Source organism: Corythoichthys intestinalis, chromosome 19 (assembly GCF_030265065.1).
Source record: "Corythoichthys intestinalis isolate RoL2023-P3 chromosome 19, ASM3026506v1, whole genome shotgun sequence".
Lineage (NCBI taxonomy): Eukaryota > Metazoa > Chordata > Actinopteri > Syngnathiformes > Syngnathidae > Corythoichthys > Corythoichthys intestinalis.
In genome coordinates, this window is record NC_080413.1 from 27857337 (window position 1) to 27879447 (window position 22111).

General features: G+C 38.5%; 1 protein-coding gene across 5 annotated transcripts in view; it reads left to right on the top strand.

The window, feature by feature from the left end:
* The first annotated feature begins 4611 nt into the window (after positions 1 to 4611).
* Positions 4612 to 22111, top strand: part of dnmt3ab (DNA (cytosine-5-)-methyltransferase 3 alpha b) — a 98796-nt gene continuing 81296 nt past the window's right edge. For all 5 annotated transcript variants that reach the window (XM_057822159.1, XM_057822156.1, XM_057822157.1 and 2 more), the window contains exons 1-2: positions 4612 to 4759; positions 18324 to 18537. In XM_057822159.1, coding sequence (XP_057678142.1) covers positions 18469 to 18537 — 69 coding nt within the window. In that variant the 5' untranslated portion in view covers positions 4612 to 4759; positions 18324 to 18468. The remainder of the gene's footprint in view (positions 4760 to 18323; positions 18538 to 22111) is intronic.

The following is a 22111-nucleotide window of genomic DNA, read 5'->3' on the forward strand; positions in this document are numbered from 1 at the left end:
AATTTTTGAGAAAAATGTACTTCTAAGAGTAGTTTTACGAAGGCTTACTTTTTACTTTTACTTGGATTTTATTTTGCACCGATTGACCACAGAAATCCGGAGGTACGATCCTTTTCGTTTCATAATAGGAAATAGGTTTTCTACACTAGAGGGCACTCATGCTCTTTGAACGAATAATGCTTAATTTCTGCAGATTTTTTTCTCTCGCTGTAGTTCAATGTTTTTTGTTGTTGTATTACTGGACTGTCTCAGAAAATTAGAATACACAATATTCTAATTTTCTGAGACAGTCCTGTATATTGTTCTATGTAAAGGACGTCAGCCAAGGTCGGCCCCCCACATTTTTACCACGCCAAATCTGGTCCCCTTTGCAAAAAGTTTGGACACCCCTGCTTTAAATGGTGGATTAATGTACAGGACTGTCTCAGAAAATTAGAATATTGTGTATTCTAATTTTCTGAGACAGTCCAGTACTTTAGCTTAATGTGGTTATATGTTATACAGTGATCCCTCGCTACTTCAGACTTCAAACTTCACACCCTTAGTCCATCGCAGTTTTTTTTATTAAAAAAATAAAATACATGAGCTGTTCCGAGCCGATAGCGCAGTCTCACCCTCCCTCCGTTTCCTTGCTCTTTGTTCGTCAGAGTAAACTCGAGTTGCTTATTAAAGTAAATGACGATTGACAGACGGTTAAGCTTTGATCTTGTCAGAGACTCGACCTTCAAAGCGCTTCATGCGTCAATCATTGTATAACTTGTTAAACAGTTGCTTTGGCAACTCATTGTGTGTAAGTGAGCAGTTGGAGCGGATTTGAGTGGACTCACTCAATGAAGCATTTAAAAGATACATGTTAGGACGAGTTATAATAATTTGATATTAATACCCCTCTTAATGTTTTCATTTCAATAAAGTTTGTAAAATTTTAATTGAAAAAATAAACTAATAGGTCGCCATTGTTGTTGACATTGCAGAAGGTGACGTCACATGGGCTCCCTGCCATACTTCAACTGTGTCACTGCCTATCTAAGGTAGTGATTTAAAAACACACAAGGTGTCAATGGCGAGTTTTACATGAATTAGAGATCAAGCCAACGGGTACGTTTTGTCCCTTGACTGACGCCTTAGTTTCCGTTAGTTTATTGTGTCTAAATATTTCCATCCATTGTATAGTATTTGTTGAGCTAAATGAGTTGCTAAAATGTTTAGAGTTTTACCAAAGTCTCAGTAAGTTTTATGTGTATTTTGCATATCTTGATTGTGAATGCCAGTTCTCTTCAACCGTTAGTAAACATTTTTTGAGAGATATAAATATTGTGTTACTTGTATTTTCACTTTGATATACTTATGTTTGTTGTTAAAGATTTGCCAAAGCTTATGCCAATAAGCGACACCGTCCAATGAACGCCTGTGCCCACTCGCCTTTAAGGCGTCATTATAATCTGTTGGCCATTAATATATTTATTCGTTTTACGTGGCACTTATCCATCGGGAAGCAACCGGCAGGATGATCAACAATCTGAACATCTGATTTTATGGGACAAAATTAAGGTGAAATGTCATTAGACGCCATTAGATGTCTCGGTAGAGACAAACATTTTTGCGTGTTGTGATGCGCAGCCCTGGGCTATCAGCAAAAATAATCAATACTGCTTTGTTTCACTGTATACCCTAACCTAATCATATGTAAAGCACACGGCAGCTCTGGATGCTAACTATCTCCATAATAATACTGGAATAAGTTGGATCACACAATAGTTTACCTCTGCAAACAGTTTTTGACATCTAACACTCTCCTGCTCTCATCACTAGATCAGGGGAGTGCTGTTACTAGCGAACTTCACACATAAACGCTACTCAACTCATCCCTTTTGCCATCCTTCACATTAATGTTCCACTTGGGTTCAAATTGGAAGGGCAGAACCGAGGACATGTTAATGTAGTTAAAGAGTGACGTCCATGTGACGTCACCGCCCTGCGACGTCAACAACAATGGCAACCTACTAGTTAAAATAATATTCCAAATGTTATTAAAACAAAAACATTTAGAGAGGTTTTATAACTCATACTTACATTTATTATTTAAGAACTAAGTGTCTTATCCGTGTTACCCTTTAATAAAGACAAGCATTTTTTTCCCTTACTCTTTTTTTTTTAATGGATTGGGCTTTTACTTTTTTCTTGTTTAAAAATAATTCTGTGGGACAGTAACATGTTTAAAACTTATAATAAATCTGAAGTGCTTAAACACAATTTATTAAAATATATATATACATAAAAGGGGAAAAGGCAAAAGGTAAAAAAAAGCATGTTTTATATGTATCTCTTTTCAATGATAGATCTGAAAAATTACAATGAACATAAAAAAAAATATTTTTTTTTGCTACTTCGCGGTTTTTCACCTATCGCGGCGGGTTCTGGTCCCCATTAACCATGAATAACAAGGGATCACTTTATTATAGTATAATGATAACAGTTCATATCGATAACCTTGTGCTGAGGAAAATATAACATTGTTTAAAAAAAAAAAAAAAAAAATCAAACATCTTAAGCAGTTACTCACAATATTACTCATTACTCATTACTCACACATTTTTTGAATGACTACTTTTACTTGAGTAATATTATTTTGAAGTAACGCTACTCTTACTTGAGTAAAATTTTCCCCAACTCTGGTAGCAAGCAATGTGGTCATTGTTCTTTTTTTTTTTTTTTTTTTTTTTTTTTTTTTTGTGTCCAAATGTCATATATACATTCATTCATTCATTCATTCATTCATTTACAGTGGGGCAAATAAGTACCACTATTTAGTCAACCACCAATTGTGCAAGTTATCCCACTTGAAAATATTAGAGAGGCCTGTAATTGTCAACATGGGTAAACCTCAACCATGAGAGACAGAATGTGGGGGAAAAAAAACAGAAAATCACAGTTTGATTTTTAAAGAATTTATTTGCAAATCGTGGTGGAAAATAACTATTTGGTCAATACCAAAAGTTCATCTCAGTACTTTGTTATGTACCCTTTGTTGGCAATAACAGAGACCAAATGTTTTCTGTAACTCTTCACAAGCTTTTCACACACTGTTGCTGGTATTTTGGCCCATTCCTCCATGCAGATCAGCTCTAGAGCCGTGATGTTTTGGGGCTGTCGTTGGGCAACACGGACTTTCAACTCCCTCCACAGATTTTCAATGGGGTTGAGATCTGGAGACTGGCTAGGCCACTCAAGGACCTTGAAATGCTTCTTACGACGCCACTCCTTTGTTGCCCTGGCTGTGCGTTTGGGATCATTGTCATGCTGAAAGGCCCAGCCACGTCTCATCTTCAATGCCCTTGCTGATGGAAGGAGATTTCCACTCAAAATCTCTCGATACATGGCCCCATTCATTCTTTCCTTTACACAGATCAGTCGTCCTGGTCTCTTTGCAGAAAAATAGCTCCAAAGCATGACGTTTCCACCCCCATGCTTCACAGTGGGTATGGTGTTCTTCGGATGCAATTCCGTATTCTTTCTCCTCCAAACACCAGAACCTGTGTTTCTACCAAAATGTTTTATTTTGGTTTCATCTGACCATAACATTCTCCCATTCCTCTTCTGGATCATCCAAATGCACTCTAGCGAACCGCAGACGGGCCTGGACGTGTACTGGCTTCAGCAAGGGGACTTGTCTGGCAGTGCAGGATTTCGGTCCCAGCTCTCTGTAGGTCATTCACTAGGTCCCCCCGTGTGGTTCTGGGATTTTTGCTCACCTTTCTTGTTATCAATTGACGCTACGGGGTGATATCTTGCATGGAGCCCCAGATCGAGCGAGATTATCAGTGGTCTTGTATGTCTTCCATTTTGTAATAATTGCTCCCACAGTTGATTTTTATACACCAAGTGTTTTACATATTGCAGATTCAGTCTTCCCAGCCTGGTGCAGGTCTACAATTTTGTCTCTGGTGTCCTTCGACAGCTCTTTGGTCTTGGCCATAGTGGATTTTGGAGTGTGACTGACTGAAGTTGTGGACAGGTGTCTTTTTATACAGATAATGAGTTAAAACAGGTGCCTCGTTAGACCTCGTTAGAAGTTAGACCTCTTTGACAGCCAGAAATCTTGCTTGTTTGTAGGTGACCAAATACTTATTTTCCACTCTAATTTGGAAATAAATTCTTTAAAAATCGAACAATGTGATTTTCTGTTTTTTTTTTTTCCACATTCTGTCTCTCATGGTTGAGGTTTACCCATGTTGAAAATTACAGGCCTCTCTAATCTTTTCAAGTAGGAGAACTTGCACAATTGGTGGTTGACTAAATATCGGTACTTATTTGCCCCACTGTATTTGCAATGGTCATCTCACATCAGTCTCCTTCCCACCTGGAAGCAGCAGCCAATCAGATTGCAGTGAAGCGGGTCCCGCCTAGAATATACAGTATGGAATCAGATGTGTGCCAAAAAATATTATTCATTCATCATCGGTTCCGTAAATAGCCATCCACACACACACATACACACACAGGGTCATTTGGCAGGCTTTAAGACCCCGCGGAGACCATCTCATGGTGCTGCAATTTATGCGGTTGATGAGACAGTGAGAGAGCGAGAGAGAGGGGGAGAGAGAGAGAGAGACGGAAGCAGGCGGGGGTTCGCGAGACAGCAGCGGACGGAGAAGACCCGGTAGAGCGCGAGGGAGGGAGAGAGAGTGAGCGAGAGTGAGAGAGGTCGAGAGTGAACGCGAGGAGGGGAAAACGACGGCCGTCACGGTCGGACGATACGGTAAATACAATGATTACATTTTGCTCTCGCAGCTGCTGGGTTTTGCTATAAACACAACCACCAATGGTAGCCATTGCAACGAAACGCTTAAGGGCTGGAGCTGTGCGAGAAGCCTGAGAGTGAACTTGGGAGATTTTTTTGGAGGGTGGGAGGAATGTCAAATCAAATATGGGGGTGGGGGGCTGTAATGCTAACATATTCTAACAGAGCGTAAACCGCCTCCCGGCGACACCGCCAGTTAACATTAAACCGGAACGCTTGCAGTCCCTTTCGGCGGATAGACTGAGACACATCACCGCGCCGAACTGTCGACTCCGCTGCGGGCGGGCGGACGAGCGAGCATACGGGGACGCGCGTCCGGGGTGAACGGGTGCATTCGGTCCGGGTGTGTGTGCGTTTTACCTGACCTAGCCAAGCTTATCACCTCTACACATACACACACACACAAACCCGTGTTTGCAACTGTCTTCCCGCCAGGATTAAACGTTGTTTTTTTTTTCTTTCTTTGAGTCACCATCTGAAGGCCGCGTGAGGTTGCTCCTAATATTAATTGTCACAGCTGGAGTAGGTCATGCTAGTTTATGGATCTTACTGCATTTCCGGCATGAGTTAATAAAATAAAAGTTTCATCATGTAGTGTCTATACACTTTTAGTCCCACCCTCCATCTTCTCTATAAATTTTTTGTTTGTAAACACAATCAATGAGCTTGAGTAAAGTTTATTCTTTTCCACAGCGTGTGCTTAGACACACCTTTACTATATGATTTCTTTTACATTTGCATCGTTACAGTAATAGACATAATCAAAAGCACCCCATTGCAGAAATAGCATGAGATGCAGCAATTTTTATGTCCCATTTCTTTAACCAGGTGCTTCTTACTACTTTGACTTACCATTGAAGCTTCCTAAAGCAACACTAGGTAACTTATCAACCTTTATAAAATATTTTCATAACAAAACAGGGGCGTTACCGGGGTGGGTCAGGGGTGGGCAGTGGCCACCCACAGACACGCTCTGCTCACCCAAAGAAAACTGGATGTAGTACTAATGGCAGTCTGGGCACCGCGTATGGCAGTGCTTTTCAATTATTTTCTGTTACGCCCCCCCCAAGGAAGACGTAAATGTTTCGCGCCCCCCCAAACTCTGCCGCCACTGTAAATAGTATTATTTGTCTATAATATTACTATTATAAGTACGCCTCTGCCTCACATTGTGTGTTTTTTTCTATTAGAGAAAATTACAGAGATCAACTTATATAGTATAACTTTATTAACATTGTTTTGTTTGTAACAGAAAAGACTTAACGCACATCAATTTGCCTGAATTTAAAAAAAAAAAAAAAAAAGTCGCATCCAAAGTGTAAAAATACACTCAAGGTACATTTTTTTACCATTTGATACTGAAAAATAAAATCAGTAAATAATAACAAATTCAAAATGATTAGAAACATTAACTCATGAGGACAATATGCCCAAAAAAATTACCAAAAAAACAAAACTGAATAGAAGAAGAAAAAAAAAAGAGTGTCTTTGGACAGAAGGACAGTTTTTATTTTCGCTGCTCGCTGCTCACAGTATCACCTCCAGTTTGCAATGGTGTGGGGTTATTTTGCACTGAGCATGCTAACAGTGCTCACTGGTTTACTGATATAGCACTGACAAAGCAGGACGATTGTTGGCAATACTCGGCACGTTTTCGCTGAAAAACAACCAAGCGGCTTATCAATGAGATTGGGGTCTAATGTCTTTAAGTGGCGTCTTAATTGATTTGGCTTCCGGCTGTCCGCTATAATCATTTTTAGACACAGTAAACAGTGGTCTTTCCTCATCTACCACTGTATTAAATGTCAAAGCCAAAAGGCAAACGGCCCGAAAAAAGCGCATTCTCGGCGGCCGAGGGAGAGCCGTAGGTGAGGACGGTCGTCGTGACAATGCCAAGCCGAAAATGGTACTTCTCGGGCGGACACGTGAGAACCGGAGAAGACAGTGGGTCGCTGCGTGAGTCTGGCCGGAAAACGGCTTTCGAAAACGGTGCAAAGCTCTTCATATCTCTCCTCTGTGTGTTCTTGCTTACTTCAAAAATACTACGCACACTTTGAAAATGAGAGCGCCAATGCCACCAGCTGAGTGGATGTGCAAGTACACTTTATTGTAGTACGGGAAAAAAAAAGCATGTTCCCCGAGGTCACATGCGCCACCCCTGGCATCGCTCTGCGCCCCCCTGGGGGGCGCGCCCCACTATTTGAGAAGTACTGGCGTATGGTATCCCATTCATATGGTACTGAAGTGTTCCAAGTTTTAAGCTTTACGTTGTTACCTCCTCTTTCACCTTAAAAAAAAAAAAATGAAATGTTGGTTTTCTTCCTAGGGGACGCTACACACATTTACGCGTATTTTTATTTTATTTTTATTTTTTTTACATTTTATCAAAGTTTTCACCAGTGTTCACCTGGCTGTTGAGTTTGGTAACTTTTGAAGCATTCTAAGGGGGTCAAAGTAGGGCTCAAAGCGTCGGCGGGACAAAGAATGATTGCTAGGGGCGCTACATAGTGTATTTGGAATTAATCTTTACACGGTATCAAAGATTGCACCTGTTTTGACCTGCCTGCCGATTTTGGTGCATTTTGAAGCATTCTAAGGGGGTCAAATTGAGCTCAAAGAGGCTGCGGAACAAAGAATAACTATTTTAATAATAATAAAACCGAGGAACCACAATAGGTTACCGAAAAAAACATTGTCACCTGCATGTCCATACTGTTCAGTTATGGATGTGTTCTAAGTCAAATAAAATCCAACTTTTATTTGTTTAGACCAAATCACAACAACAGTTATCTAAGGAAGAAAACAAAACATTTTTTAAGGTGCAGCAGCCCTACGCTGGATTTCGACCTACTTGAGCATTGTAGCTTTTTTAATTATTTTATTTTATTTTTTTAATCAGGGAAAATCATCGTTTCTGAACATTTGTGAATCGTAATCAAATCGTCACGTGTCAAACCTCGATGAATCTAGTAATGGATATATTGGCACACCGCTATAAGCCACACGGTTGCTCACCGTCATATGCTATTGTTTAGCCACAACTAGGCATGTGCCGGTTACCGGTTTCACGGTTTACCGTGGTGTGAAAACGTCGCGGTTTCAAAACCACTAAAATTTTCCGTCAGACCGTAGTTCGGTATTTGCTATTTTTCTTGTGTCAAAAATGCAGCCAGAAGCGGCTTGGCGCAGCAGCGCTCACCCCCTCCCGTTTGTTGCTGTGTGTGAAAGTGACGCTATCGGCTAGCCAGCCAGCTAACCCAAAAACAATTACTCCAAACATAAGGCGTACTGTTCTTCAATTTATTGAGCTCTCAAATCGTGGTAAGTGTAATATACAAAATGAATACATTTAAAATGTTGTACAATTAGATTTTTCCATGTGAGTAGCTTCAACAGATTAGCACCATGGAAAAAGTTCGCCAAAAACAAAACACACATTTTCCTTTTAAATTCAATATAAAAACTAACTAAAAGTTTACAAAGATGATTGTTAGCCTAGGCTTACCTGGGAGAGCAACTTTGTTGAGTGTGACAGCCGCAGAGTGAGAAAACAAGCTTGATTCGATTGAATGAAGGGGAAAAAGTGAAAGCATCAAAGATCGCTAATTGCGAAAGATGATCTTGCCCTAAGCACAAATCCACGTTCGCTGGATCAAGAGGAGGTCTCACTCCCAATGTTTTTTTTATTTTATTTTTTAGATGAAACCTTTCCACAACAATATTGACATTTTAACTAACTTATACATTTTTAACTAACTTATGAATTCTTTATGTTCTTTTTAACACAAAGGCATGACATCATGTAGACTAGAGTTGACACAGTGGCTGAAAATGGCAAAACTTCACTTAAGGTTTTCCACACTCAAAAAAAAAAAGTCATGCAGTATAAAAAAAAAAAAAAAAATAAATATATATATATATATATATATATATATATATATATATATATACAGAAGTGTTTTTACTTTTTTATAGAAATTATTTTGTTCTTGCTCTAATCTTGAGCAACTTCAGCTGTGGCTGTGAGTATATAAGTCATATTTAGTTTAATTTTATTTAAAAAAATATATATATGTTGATAATTTATTTATTTTAACAATATATTCATGTTCCAATTTGCAACTATGGTCTGAAAAAAAAAAAAATCCTGTTAAATGGAAAAAAAAAAATTTTAACCCATGCATCTCAAAATTTTTTGGAGCTATAATTGCAATACCGTGATACCGTGAAACCGCGGTATTTTTGCTCACGGTTATCGTACCGTCAAAATATCATACCGGCACATGCCTAGCCACAACTGGATTCATGACCTTATTACTATTCGTCCTTCACACAGCCGCTGGAAACAGAAATGTTGTTTAATCCATCTATAGGTGACCGGGAGATTGATTTTTGATGATTTTACGACACTGTTCGGGTGGGGCTGGTCCTCATGGGAAACACAGCGCTGTTCCTTATGGGAAACGCAGTCTTACTTATGGCAAAACATGCTAAAATCGACCAAACTGAAAAGTCTTGCTTTAACTCCCCCAGGCAACCATTTCCTTCCGCTAGTTTAGGCCTGTGCTTGTATCTTTGACAAGAGTCTTAATTTAAAGCCTTCTGGCAAAACAGCTGGAACAATTTCTGTTACGTATACTTTCTATAGGATTGTGCGGTCTGTATGTGACCTCCTTGCAACACACTTGGAATAAGAAGTTGGCCTCCAGATTGAGTTTCGAGACCCCGGTGGGGTTTTGGATGATTATGGTACACCCTTTTCTGCAAAGTTTCCACCCATGGTTTTCCGCTGGCCCGTTGCCTGACTTTCTTTACAGTGGCTGACGTCAGGCCAAAGTGTGAGAAGTGACATATCCCACAATACATATACTTAAGATGACAATATTTAAGATTGTGGGATTTATAACTCAATTCAGTGGTCCAAGTTGTTTTTGTTTTGGAGGAGACATTTGGAAACACTTTAATTCCTTTTTTGTCTTCACATTAAGTTTGACAATGATGGAGTATGCATTGCACTCATGTCTTGCAGTGTTACAGAAACTGTACTTGCAGATGTTAGTGATGATGTGAAACTGGCATTATATTAGAAGGTTTATGATGTAAGCCCAGCAAGCTGACAGCAATGTGGTGTAGTGATTAGCATGAGGAGTTTGAATCTAGGGTTTTCTACAGATACTCGACTTTCTAAGCATATTCCCATAACATGCGTGGTTAATTATAGACTTGTAATGTGAATGAATGATTGTCAGTGACCCCAATGAGGACAAGCAGTATAAAATGGATGCAAGCAGAGGAAAATTAGGCCTTGTTTCAGTACCTCCAAATTGACTAATCAGGGGTCCGTTGTTGTTCACTTGTCTTTCAAGGCAGTGTATACTCAGTCTTGACGCTGATTGGGATTGTAAATATTGTCTAGTTTCTGTCGTGCAACCTGGAACAAGATAAGCGTTATGGAACGTTGATGTTAGGGTTTATTTGTGTTGCAGTTGCTGACTGCTTTTCAAATGGGTATACTGAAGTGATGAGTGGAAGCTTGTAAAATTAACAGTCTCTAACAAATGATCATCCGCTATTTGGTCATCGTAGGCTTCAGCTTACTCCCCCTATTGAGGACAATCGTTATAAAAAATGGATGGATGGAAATGGGATTTTGCAGAGACGCTGAGTCAGGTGAGGTAAAGTTTAAGCATATGTTCTCATCATACGGTATGCCTCCCAGTTTGTTAAAAAAGCTGATAGACAGAGAACAGTAAGGAAGATGAAGATTGTGGGTCCTACGTGGAATTTAAACTGATCTCTGTATTGCATGAAAAAGGCTTATTTTAGTGCAGTGTGGTCACTGACGGCTATGTAATACTCATTGTAGTACACTACTGTACACTGCTCATGATACAATACATTTAAGAAGTCATATGTTTGGCCAATATTTTTGTTTTAAGAAGGATCGATAATCATTGGACACAAAATAATGGCACATCTCAAAGGATTGATAATCATGGGACACAAAATAATAGTACATCTCAAAGGAATTAAGGCCAATGTTCATTAATATCACGCATCAGTGTTTCATATTTACTGTAAATAGTTTAAATTAGAGGTGCAACAATGAATCGATTAATCAACAACTAATCGATTAGAAATTAAACGACAACTATTTTGATAACCAACTAATCATTTAGGACCTTCTTCACCTTGAACTAAATTCTTGAAATTATAACAAACATGTAACTTCTCAGTTGCAAATATCAGATTTCTTCATTATATTTTTGTTAGGTTAAGGTAGGACATGAACAGAAAGTTGCTTTTACTTTGGAAAACAACAATTCACATTTTCGAACATTTAACTGTCTAAAGTAGCTTCTTAATAAGGCTGCAACAACTAATCGATTAATTCGATTAATTAGTTGCCAACATATTTGATAATCAATACAGTTGTAGACTACAGTTAAGTCCAGAAGCCGTAATAAAATAACTTTTGAAGGCAATAATCATTCATTTTGTTTTCATTGTTACTTGCAACATTCCTGAAACAACCAAGGTAATGGAAAAAAGGTACATTTATCCGATTAATCGTTAAATTAATCGATTATGGAAATAATTGTTAGTTGCAGCTCTAGTTTAAATGATGCATTGCAATTATATTCCTCAAATAAATATATTCAAAAATTTTAACTAAATTCAAGACTTTAAATTGACCATAAATATAAATATTTGTAGATGGCACAGCTGCCCTCGAGTGTAAAAACCAGCCCATTTGATTTTTATGCAAGTGCAAGGCGCTATGTTTCCACCAGTATGGAAATTTAGCTGACTTGGCTGACTGTAGAGCTGAAACGAGTACTCGAGCAACTCGAGTAACTCGAGTTTAAAAACTGATCCGAGTAATTTTATTCACCTCGAGTAATCGTTTATTTTGACAGCTCTAAGCATCACGTTTTGCTAGGACTACTTTTAATGCGGGACAACGCGCTGTCACGTGCGGAGAGGAAGAAGGGGGAAAAAAAAAACTTACCGCAGCCGACAGCCGCCACAAACGACGCCGACGTTGCTAAATACTAGCCCGCACAATGCTACATTGGTAACAGGCAGCGTCTGGCGCGTCTCATAGAGATCACATGTATGTTGAACTAGATGCGAAATGACAGACTCGGCCGCGTCTGGGCAGCGTTTGTAAACAGCCGCCATCTTAAAGCAGTACAGTGCTAAGCGCTAATAAAGAGCGCTAATAAAGAGCGCTAATAAAGAGCGCTAATAAAGAGCGCTAAGCGCTAATACATAAGATTAACGTTACTGTCGCTACTAGCTCACGGAACGTTAGCCCTGCGGAGGGCTAGGTTTCAATTAATTATGACCACTGTCGATGCGTGGCTAACGTGTCTTACATACAGGCTTTAACATAACATAGCATTGTGGAGTGATGAGGGTGTAAAATAAAAACTTAATCATGCTAACTATCAATTTTAGCTCAGTAGTCATTGCTGGATAAAACACCAAGTAGCACTGGTCCCTAATGTGCTCCAATACAGCCTGTATCATACATTTATTTTGAACACTGCAAAAACTCAAAATCCTATCAGGACTTACAGTTTAGACTAACTTAAAACTTAACTAGAACTTAAAAATGGCTTGACACAAAGAGAAATTCAATTGAAACACGTGGGAAAAAATCCTAACTTTTAAGTGATGTGTGTTATCAAGCGTAACGGCATTTTTAGGTAAGATATATATATATATATATTAATAAGATCTAAAAGTTTTTTTGAGTGAAAGCAGTGAATTAGTCTTTTTTTTAAATTCTAGTTACACCTGAGATGCAATTGTTGGCTGTTTTCAACAATATACAACGAAAATAAAGACATTGATTGACTGAAAATGGTTCAAGATTAGATGAAATGTCTTGTTTTCTCATGTATATGTATAATTGCTCTTCACCTAAAAATATATTTGTTTTATCCGATTACTCGATTAATCGATAGAATTTTCAGTCGATTACTCGATTACTAAAATATTCGATAGCTGCAGCCCTAGCTGACTGCAAATCTCAGTTTTCAGTGGTAACGAGGAGGTGTCCTTGAAGATGCTCCCATGATAGATACATGTGGTCCATACTCCTTAGACATATTCAGGTCATGAGCTGTTATCACCAGCTCATTTAATGAAGGTACCCACTCACTCCTCTTGCCACACTGGCTAAGCGCCTTGACAATGCTGTGGTCATGCACGGGTGGCTGCGAAATTGTAGCTGTCTTTAATGGAATTGCAGTCCTCTTTGAAATGCGCCTGCTTGCGCGTGTCTGCGAAATTAACAACACCCTGTCTAAAATTCCTTCTCATGCTACTGCGCTGTGTGTCCGTTTAGATTTGTGCGGGTCACGAAAATAGGGCCCTATATTTTATGTGCGTCAATCCTTTGATTCACAATCAGTCAAGGGTGTATCCCACCTCTCACCAGATTGCCTACTAAATAAAAGGATGCACTTATGTGAAAAAATGTATTCTAATTTAAATATCACTGATCAATTGATCACTATTGCTGGGTGCATAAAATCCTGCTTGTCTGTCTGACATAACTAAAAGTCAATTTTTGTCCACATTTTTTGCAGTTCATGTTCTCAACCCTGTCTTTACATACTGTATTTTATTAATCACTATGGCTACAGTATTCCCTTACTGCTCAAAAATACAAAGCACTCAGATTGAATTAGAAATTTATAGGGCTGCAGCTATCGATTATTTTAGTAGTCGATTAATCGATGAACTAGTTAGTTCGAATAATCGAGTAATCGGATAAGGAACATGAAAAATTAAAATGCCTGAGCTGAGCCTCAAACAGAAAAAAACAAGTGAGGATCAAGTACAACAAAAGAACAATTGGCTAACTTACATAACCAAGTTCCACTAGCTTAAATGCTATAAATGCTAACTTTTTTTTTTTTCCAATGCTCTTAACAAGTGGTTCAAACACATATTCCCACAAAAAATGGCTAAATATAGCTATAAACTAAATTACGAATGCATTAAAAAACGTTAGCTCAAACAAAAACTTAGCTTATCTTGGACTTAACAGGGAGCAGCTGGATTCACCCAGGTGAAATGAGTTATGTCATATTCACGGTTGCAACTAGAGGGCAGTATATCTACCCTAATCAATAAAACTAACCCTAACCCTAACCCAAACAACAATGGCTAACTTACATAGCAAAAGTCCGCTAGCTTAAATGCTATAAAACGCTAACGTTTTTTTTTTTTTTTTTTTTAACAATGCTCTTAACACATGGTTCAGACACATATTCTCACTGCATTGCCTCAAACAAAAACTTGGCTGCTGTTGGTCTTAACACAGAGCAGCTGGATTCAGCCATGTCAAACGAGGCAGACAAGAGGGCGGTGTATCCAACCAAAATCAATAAAATTAAATGCAAACACTTTCTAAGTAAACCACCACTTTAATTAAACGAACACTCGAAAACATAATTCGAATCTTTTTTTCTAATCGAATACTTGAGTTAATCGATTAATCGTTGCAGCACTAGAAATTTATTGTTAGTTACTCTTAATTTTGAAGGCAATAGGCATGTGTTGGTATGATATTCTGACAATATGATAACCTTAAGCCAAAATATCATGGTTTCACAGTATCACTGTAAAGCAATTACAGCTCTAAAATGTGTTACTTTGAGATATCTGGGTTAAAAAAAATCAAAATACTTTTTTCCAATGAACAGGATTTTCCTTATTCAAAACATATTAACAAATTAGAACATAAGTATAATGTTAAGTTAAAAAAAAAAAAAAAATCTAAATAAAACTTAAATAAATGTAGTCCTGTAGGTGAGCCTGAACCCACAGCTCACAATAGTAATATAATAATTGATAACAATTGAATTCTTTTTCATAAAAAGCACATGTGTATGACTCATCCCATGTTTACATTATACACACACTCTTTCTCAACACAGACAGTTGCCAGAGGAAAAAAAACACGTTTTACCTTCGCTAGACACACTAAACATGCTGGAGTTAACTGTCGTAGCTAGTGGGAAACGTTCATGACAGTGTTTACTGGGGATGCAATGATACAGTTAAGTCATGGTTCGGTACGATTTTTGATACAAGGGACACGATTTTCAATTCGATTCAATACATTAAATGCGCCGAAACAAAAAATACAAGTGTTATTCATTTGTTTATTTTTTTTACGTTTATTTTGCTAACAAGCAAAAATAACAATGCCATCACATAAACATGCATTTTAGTGCATAATATTTGTGTGCTTACTTCTTACTGATCTGAAGAAATAGTGTATAAGTGCTGAGAACAATCTTTACTGTTGGTAAAGTGAGGCGGGGCACAATGTTGATTGCTACAGCTCTCTTAGCAGCTATGTGTACCACATGAGCAAAATATCCTATTTGTGGTCCAAGTCTATGGAACCCCATACAAGTCCATCTGTGTTATGTACTGAATTAACAATATTTGCAGCATTATCTACAGTCACTGGTATGGATTGATTTGGCCTGCTTAACTTCCTTTCAGTCATGGCGGTTTTTAATTCATCGATGTAGTAGATAGACTACGCGTCCCATGATCATTCTGGGCTCACGCAGCCAATGGCATGGGATCTAACGTAGCACATCTACGGTTGATATTTGATGATATCTAGTGTTTGCGCACGAGTGTTGTCGGGTCATTAAAAAAGTTGACAAACGCCACAGAAGTCACTTCTGCTCATTACTGCACAGCACCAGCATTTGACAATCGAATTTCACAAACAGAACGAGTTTGAAGTACAACGCTCTTAATTTGCCACTCATTGTTCATCATGTAACCGTGAGTTAGCTCTCTGTGTCCCAGGGTGTTAAGCCGTCTGGTGTCATACCGAGGCTATTCGTAGTAGCCAAGTCGGCAAAAATATATTGGCGGTCATTTCTGTACATATCTGTAATGACAGTCTTTGTTAAATATGTACGAGTGGGGATTGTGTATCAGCAAACCCAAAATGCTGCCACTTAACGGATTTGTACGATGTTGAAGCCGGCAAGGCGCCTCCTTAAGCTTCTGCGTATCCTCACAAGCAATGATTCTCGGGAGCCACGGCTCCCGCACTTCAGGCAGTTTGGGGGAGGAGTGGAGGGGGGGGGCTGCTAGCGGGAAGGACTTTCTCATAGCTTTTTTTTTTTTTACAAGGCAAAGATGCGCCGGACATTATAGCGAGAGAGATCACAAAAAAAAAAAAAAAAGTTAGGAAAATACATTTTGGAAGCTTTTTCAATTGGATCGAATGTTTTTGAATATTGAATCGAAGCGGGCGTATCGAATGGTTCAATATAAAACCGAGTATTGTTGCGTCCGTAGTGTTTACTAACCCTTTAATTTTGTATGAATGCGAAATCATACTGGAGATATTGCGTCCTTGACAGCCACCCTTCGCAATCATGTTTTACATGTTGATTGGCCCTCGTCCTCTAAGCCGCGTCTGTAACTTTTTTGTAGCTGTATTCCCATACCTGCGAATAAAATTTCAGGAGTTACACCTCCTCGAGCCATCTGTGGCACAGCTGAATCACTGATACTGAACAACAACCAGCGGGGGAGGGTTGAACCTTGCAGCTGCAAGCAAGGCATTTCCCCATGCATTTTTGGGAGATAAAAAATAGCTAAGACCTTACGGACAGTATGATGGAAATTTTTTGCGCTTTTGAAACCTTGACGTTTTCATACCACGGTATACTTTTAAACCGGAAATCGGCACAAGACTAGCATAGATTATATTCGGCACTGCTGATTTTAGTGACATTATAGTATGATTTTTGATTCTATGATTTTGATTTTTGAGCATTGGTCAAGCAACATGACATACACTTTTTTATAATTTAGTTGTTGAATCATTTATTCAGTCATCTATATAAGGGATGTCCTGATCGGAAATTGGGCCGATCGCGCCATTTGTGAGAGGATTGGGATCGGGTTTTTAATAGGAAAAAATATATTCATGTTTTTCTGCTGCATGCTCGTACAGCATCACAATCTCCCTCCTGCTAAGCAGTGCGGCTAAACTGTCCAGTGCGTTTGGTATATAAAGTTAACGATGATTGACAGGTTTGTAGTTTTGATCTTGCCAGAGAAGCTTGGTAGCTCTATGATCAAAGGCACAAATGTGTCAATCATAGTTAAAATTGCAGCCCAGTCATAAGTGTGCTAAGCATTTTTCTATGTTATTCTTGTTTAAAAATAATTCACATTATGAAGGCGGCACGGCGGGGCAGTAACATGTTAGGAACTTTTGTTAAAAAAAACAATAACTTTTTTTTCCAGTATCGGATCGGGGCTCAAAATCAGGTGACTCGGGTACAATAATTTGCAGGACATCCCTAATCCATTCTATTTCTTGTGGTTATCAGTATACATGGTTGTCAGATGGTTTGCATTTAATGGCAGTGGACACATTAACAGTAGTAAGTCAAAATATGTAAGAAATGTTACACTGGAATAGTGCTGCAACGATTAATCAATTAACTACAGTAATTCGATTAGAAAAAAGACTCAAATTTGTGATGGTTTGTTTTGAAAGTGTTTGCATTTAGTTTTATTGATTAGGGTAGATATACTGCCCTATAGTGGCGACAGTAAATATGACATAACTCATTTCACATGGCTTAATCCAGCTGCTCCCTGTTAAGACCAACATAAACTAAGTTTTTGTTTGAGTTAATGTTTTTTAATGCATTCGTAATTTAGTTTATGGGTATATTTAGCGTTTTTTTTTTTTTGTGGGAATATATGTTTGAACTATTTGTTAAGAGCATTGTGAGAAAAAAAAAAGTTAGCATTTAATAGCATGTAAGCTAGTGGACCTTTGCTATGTTAGTTAGCCAATTGTTCTTTTGTTGTACTTGATCCTCATTTATCTATTTTTTATACTGTTTGAGGCTCAGCTCAGGTATTTTAATTTTTTATGTTCCTTATCCGATTACCCGATTATTCGAACTAACTAGTTAATCAATTAATCGACTCTACTAAAATAATCGATTGCTGCAGCTCTATGCTGGAATGCTAAAACTCAGATGTTGTCATTCGGCTAATGTTAATTGATTCGAATGAAACACCATTATTGCAGGTGGAGGGTAATCTATAGAAAAAAATTATGGAATACGAATTATATTAGTTAGTTAGTTACTTAGTTAATTAGTGTGAATTTGCAAGTCCCAATGTAACTGGTGCAAAAATGTTTCTTCTTCCATATCAAGCTGCTTAGGTAGATTGTTTTCCTCATACAAAGGACGCTTTTATCCCGGCACATCAGTCATAAAATGATGAAAGCTTATTCATTTGAGGGCACTGCATGTGCGTTGTACCTGTTCACAGTCCTAACATAAATTTTTTGCTCTCAGTCTGTTGCATGTGGACAAGTCTAGTCATACATTGAAGGAACACCTGCTTTGAACTCTGTGTTATTTTAGCTCTACATAAGCTTGTTCTTTTATTTACTGGTGTGTTTTGCATGTTTTCCCTCTACTTTCAGGAGAGGGGGAGGACTGAGTGACTGAATGGTTGTCGGGCAGTTTGAGGGGCGGTTTGAATGACGACGCACCTGCTGCTTCTGAGGGACTTTGATTTTTTTTTTTTTTTTCCATTTTTATTTTTGACTTTTTAAACTCGCTTTTGTCATGCCGTCCAACAGTCCAGCAGTGACCGAACTGCCCCAGACACCAGAAAACAAAACCTCCAACAATGTGGTAAGAAAAAAATTAAGTTACTTTTATTCCATATCTCTGGAATTGCTTCAGTTATCTTGATTTAAAGGTGACATTATGATTTGGTTTCCACAATTTAATGCATTTCACAGGTGACTGAACAAAGGTTGTGACATGCTTTTGTCAGAAATCCTAAGGATCAATGATTATATTATAATAGTTTGTACACCTATTCCCGTTGAAGTTTCAAATCAGCCTAGCAAGTTTGATGTAGAAAGTGTTTTGTTCCATAAATTCATTTTTGGCTAAAATTTCCTCTCCCCAACTGCATTTTTTTTTTTTTTTTTTTTAAGAACTGAGAATTGCTACATTTTTGTTTTTTCATTCATTGTATCTGCTTAGGTGATTTATTACTTTTAAATGTTAGTATAAATATTATTTTAAAAAAAAAATTGGAAAAAAATCATTTCGTTTATTATCAAATCATGGGTTAAGAATCGTCATACGAATCAAATTGTGGATATTTGTGTCATTACAGCCCTAGTTGAGGAATTGCAACATTTAGCAGTTGCATTTCTTGCCATCATAAAACAATTATTGACTCTACAGGCTAGTAACATTCAATTTAACATTAAAGTGCGTACGACATGATTAAAAAAAGTCTTAAGTAGTATTATTAGAATTATATTTTGAGACGATTCGACTACATAAAAGAAATTGGCAAAGCGCAGATGACGAGAAATTAGTCTTTTAATGCGCCATTTAGCCACGTCTACCATCATAGGGCTCTAGCGTCCCCAAAAGGAGGATAACGTCGGCAGGGTCATGGTTTCATATGATTTGCAATTCAGCCCATTGAGGGGAAATTATTCCGAACGAGGAATATGCGACGAAGAGAGCCGCAAAATGTCATTGTTTCAGTCTCTCTACTCCAATATTTTTACAGGATATTCTTTTTATCCAAGTATTTTTCCCCAATTGCTAAATAAATGGTATGGTCATGACAAATAACAGTCTTGTGCTAAATGGAATATGAAATAATAAAAATGCATTTATTCAGTACGACATGACAAAATTACTCCATAATGGTCAAAACTGTCGACTTCACCTTTATTGTCGCACCGCCCGAACGATATTTTATGCCACCGTAGTATGTCGAGAATGTAAACAAACCAAAAGGCGTGACAGCTAGCTGACATGCTAACCCGAACCGAGTGACGTCTCAAACTCTTATTTTTGCTTTTTGAAGCGAAAAGTCTCACAAAACTAGCCCGTATAGGGCAATAAGCCGAGGATAGCGCTCTCCCGGCGGGAGGGTTGCGACAATCCGCCGGTTGTCGGCCGAGTGGCATTTTCGGTGTACAGTCAGCCACAAAATGCAAGCCACCTTCGTATTAAAACGTGTGCCATGATCCCAGTATTTGACATAATACAAAATACGATGTTTACTTACTTCCTCGTAAGTCCAATGGTCCCACAGTATTAGGGCTTGTTTTGACCAATATCCGCGGTGAACGGGAACCTTTTCAAACCCAAAAAGGCTCACACGCCTCTCCCTGGTGCAGCAACAATTTTCTGCAGCCGTTTGTCTGGCGTGATGTGAAAAATAAACGAATTGATGCGCAAAATCAGCTCAATCCACAGTTCATCTGCACGCTATAAAGCAATGCTGTATTGTGAGATGCTGACCCGGGTGACGTCACATTCTCATTCGTCCTAAACCCGAGACTGAAGCCGGAAGTCACTCATTTTCATGGCGCGGGATTCAAAAATTGAAGAAATGATTGCTTCCACACACACCCAAGCGGTCCATTCCATTCAGGAACATAAAACGCTGCGTGAAATATGAAGTACACATGCTTTTTGGTGTCATACGTAAGCCTGTCGCAATATGCAATAATTCTATTTAAGGCACGGTAAATGAAAATTAAGGTGGTAAATTTCCCGCTGCGATTTATCGCTGAATGCGTGCGGCAGACGTGCTGTTAAAAGTTCGGCTTCCTTGTTAACAACTACGGAAAATTCATCTTCGTTCTGGGTCTGGCAAAAAATAGCGCCGGAGCCAATCTGTTCCCATTATATCCTATTGTTCAACGTATACCGGCCGCGTCAGTGCTCCGGATTGACTGCGAACCATCTCCGACGTGCCGGAGCCCGCCGGATGGTTTAGGCTATTTTTTTATTTTTGCCGGATCCACATCTGTCAAAAAAGGCGGAGCTGGTATTGTGCCGAAAAATATCCGCCCCGCGTGAAATGTCTTCCCTGATGGGAGCGCCCACACGTCACTCGTACAAGCAGCTTTTTCTTACCAATCAATGGACACGAAAACGACTTTCTTGTATGTTGAATATGTATTATTTTACTCTGCTTGAACTAATAAATGTCATACCCGTGTGATTCTCATTGGGATATGGTCGTGAAAACCTGTCGATGAATACATTTCTGTTCAAAGATGATTATGTGGCCCAGTCCACGATTTGTTAGTAAAATACAGTACTAGTATTTTGTGTAATTTATTTATTTTTTTAAAAATTGATTTTACAGTCGTAAATCCATTACTGTAATGCGTCCATGAAAACTATTGAGTTAATAAAGCGTTAATAAATAAGCACTCTCGTCAGGGGAGACAGTTCACGCGGGGGGGGAATATTTTTCGGCATAACACTGGGCGTGGAGTCAACAGCCCAGTTGCTTATTCACGGTTTAACCAGCGAACATGGAAGAAGAACGCTCTATCATGGAGGTGGAAAGTCACAAAGTGATTTACGATGCAGCAGATCATCATTATAAAGACGACATTAAATTAAACAGGATGGTTTCCTATTATATGCATTTTTCTGGCAGTGATATCAAACACACGACGTGCTGACAACTTTGTTTTTTATTAACACACGGCGCGCCGCTAACAACACTTCCTCAACCTGTGGCTCTCGGCAGGCTGTGCCGCGTCACATGAACAAAACAACTTCACCGTTGCTTGCACTTCAGGGTGCCTCGGAAAACATCCAATCAGAATATTACACATGGAATGCCACAGCAGAAGCTATGAGGGAAAACGTTTTCGTTTGCCTAAATGCTAAAGTTATTAGGTGCAATTTTATTTTATTTTTTTTCTTGAAAAAGACATTTTATTTCTTCTGTGTTTCTGTGCTGTATTTATATTGTTGTCTTTTACTTAAGAGGCATGGTCTATTGTTATTAGTTGGGATTTCTTATAAAGTATTTTTTAATTTAAGAGTAAACATCGCGTTTAAATGGGTGTATTTGATCTATTGATATATAGTGTATTCTCTCTGTGTTATTGTAAATTGGTTTTTAAAAAAAAAAATTGGCGTGGCCACAATATTGCAATAATTTATGAGATAAATTATCGCACACTAAAATTTGTTATGGCGACAGGCCTATTGTTGATATTGCGGGTTGACATCTGAGGCAAATGAGTCAAGGCTCCTTGTGTTTTTGTCTCACAGAGAGTTTATTTAAGCCTACAGAAAGTTCATTACATTAGTAGCAAATTAGAGGATAGGGTTTTTCGCGTTTTTGTGTCACGAAGAGTGAGATAGGTGATAGGCACCATCAGTCTCGTGAAAGAGGACATTGCCTCACTCTGAAGTT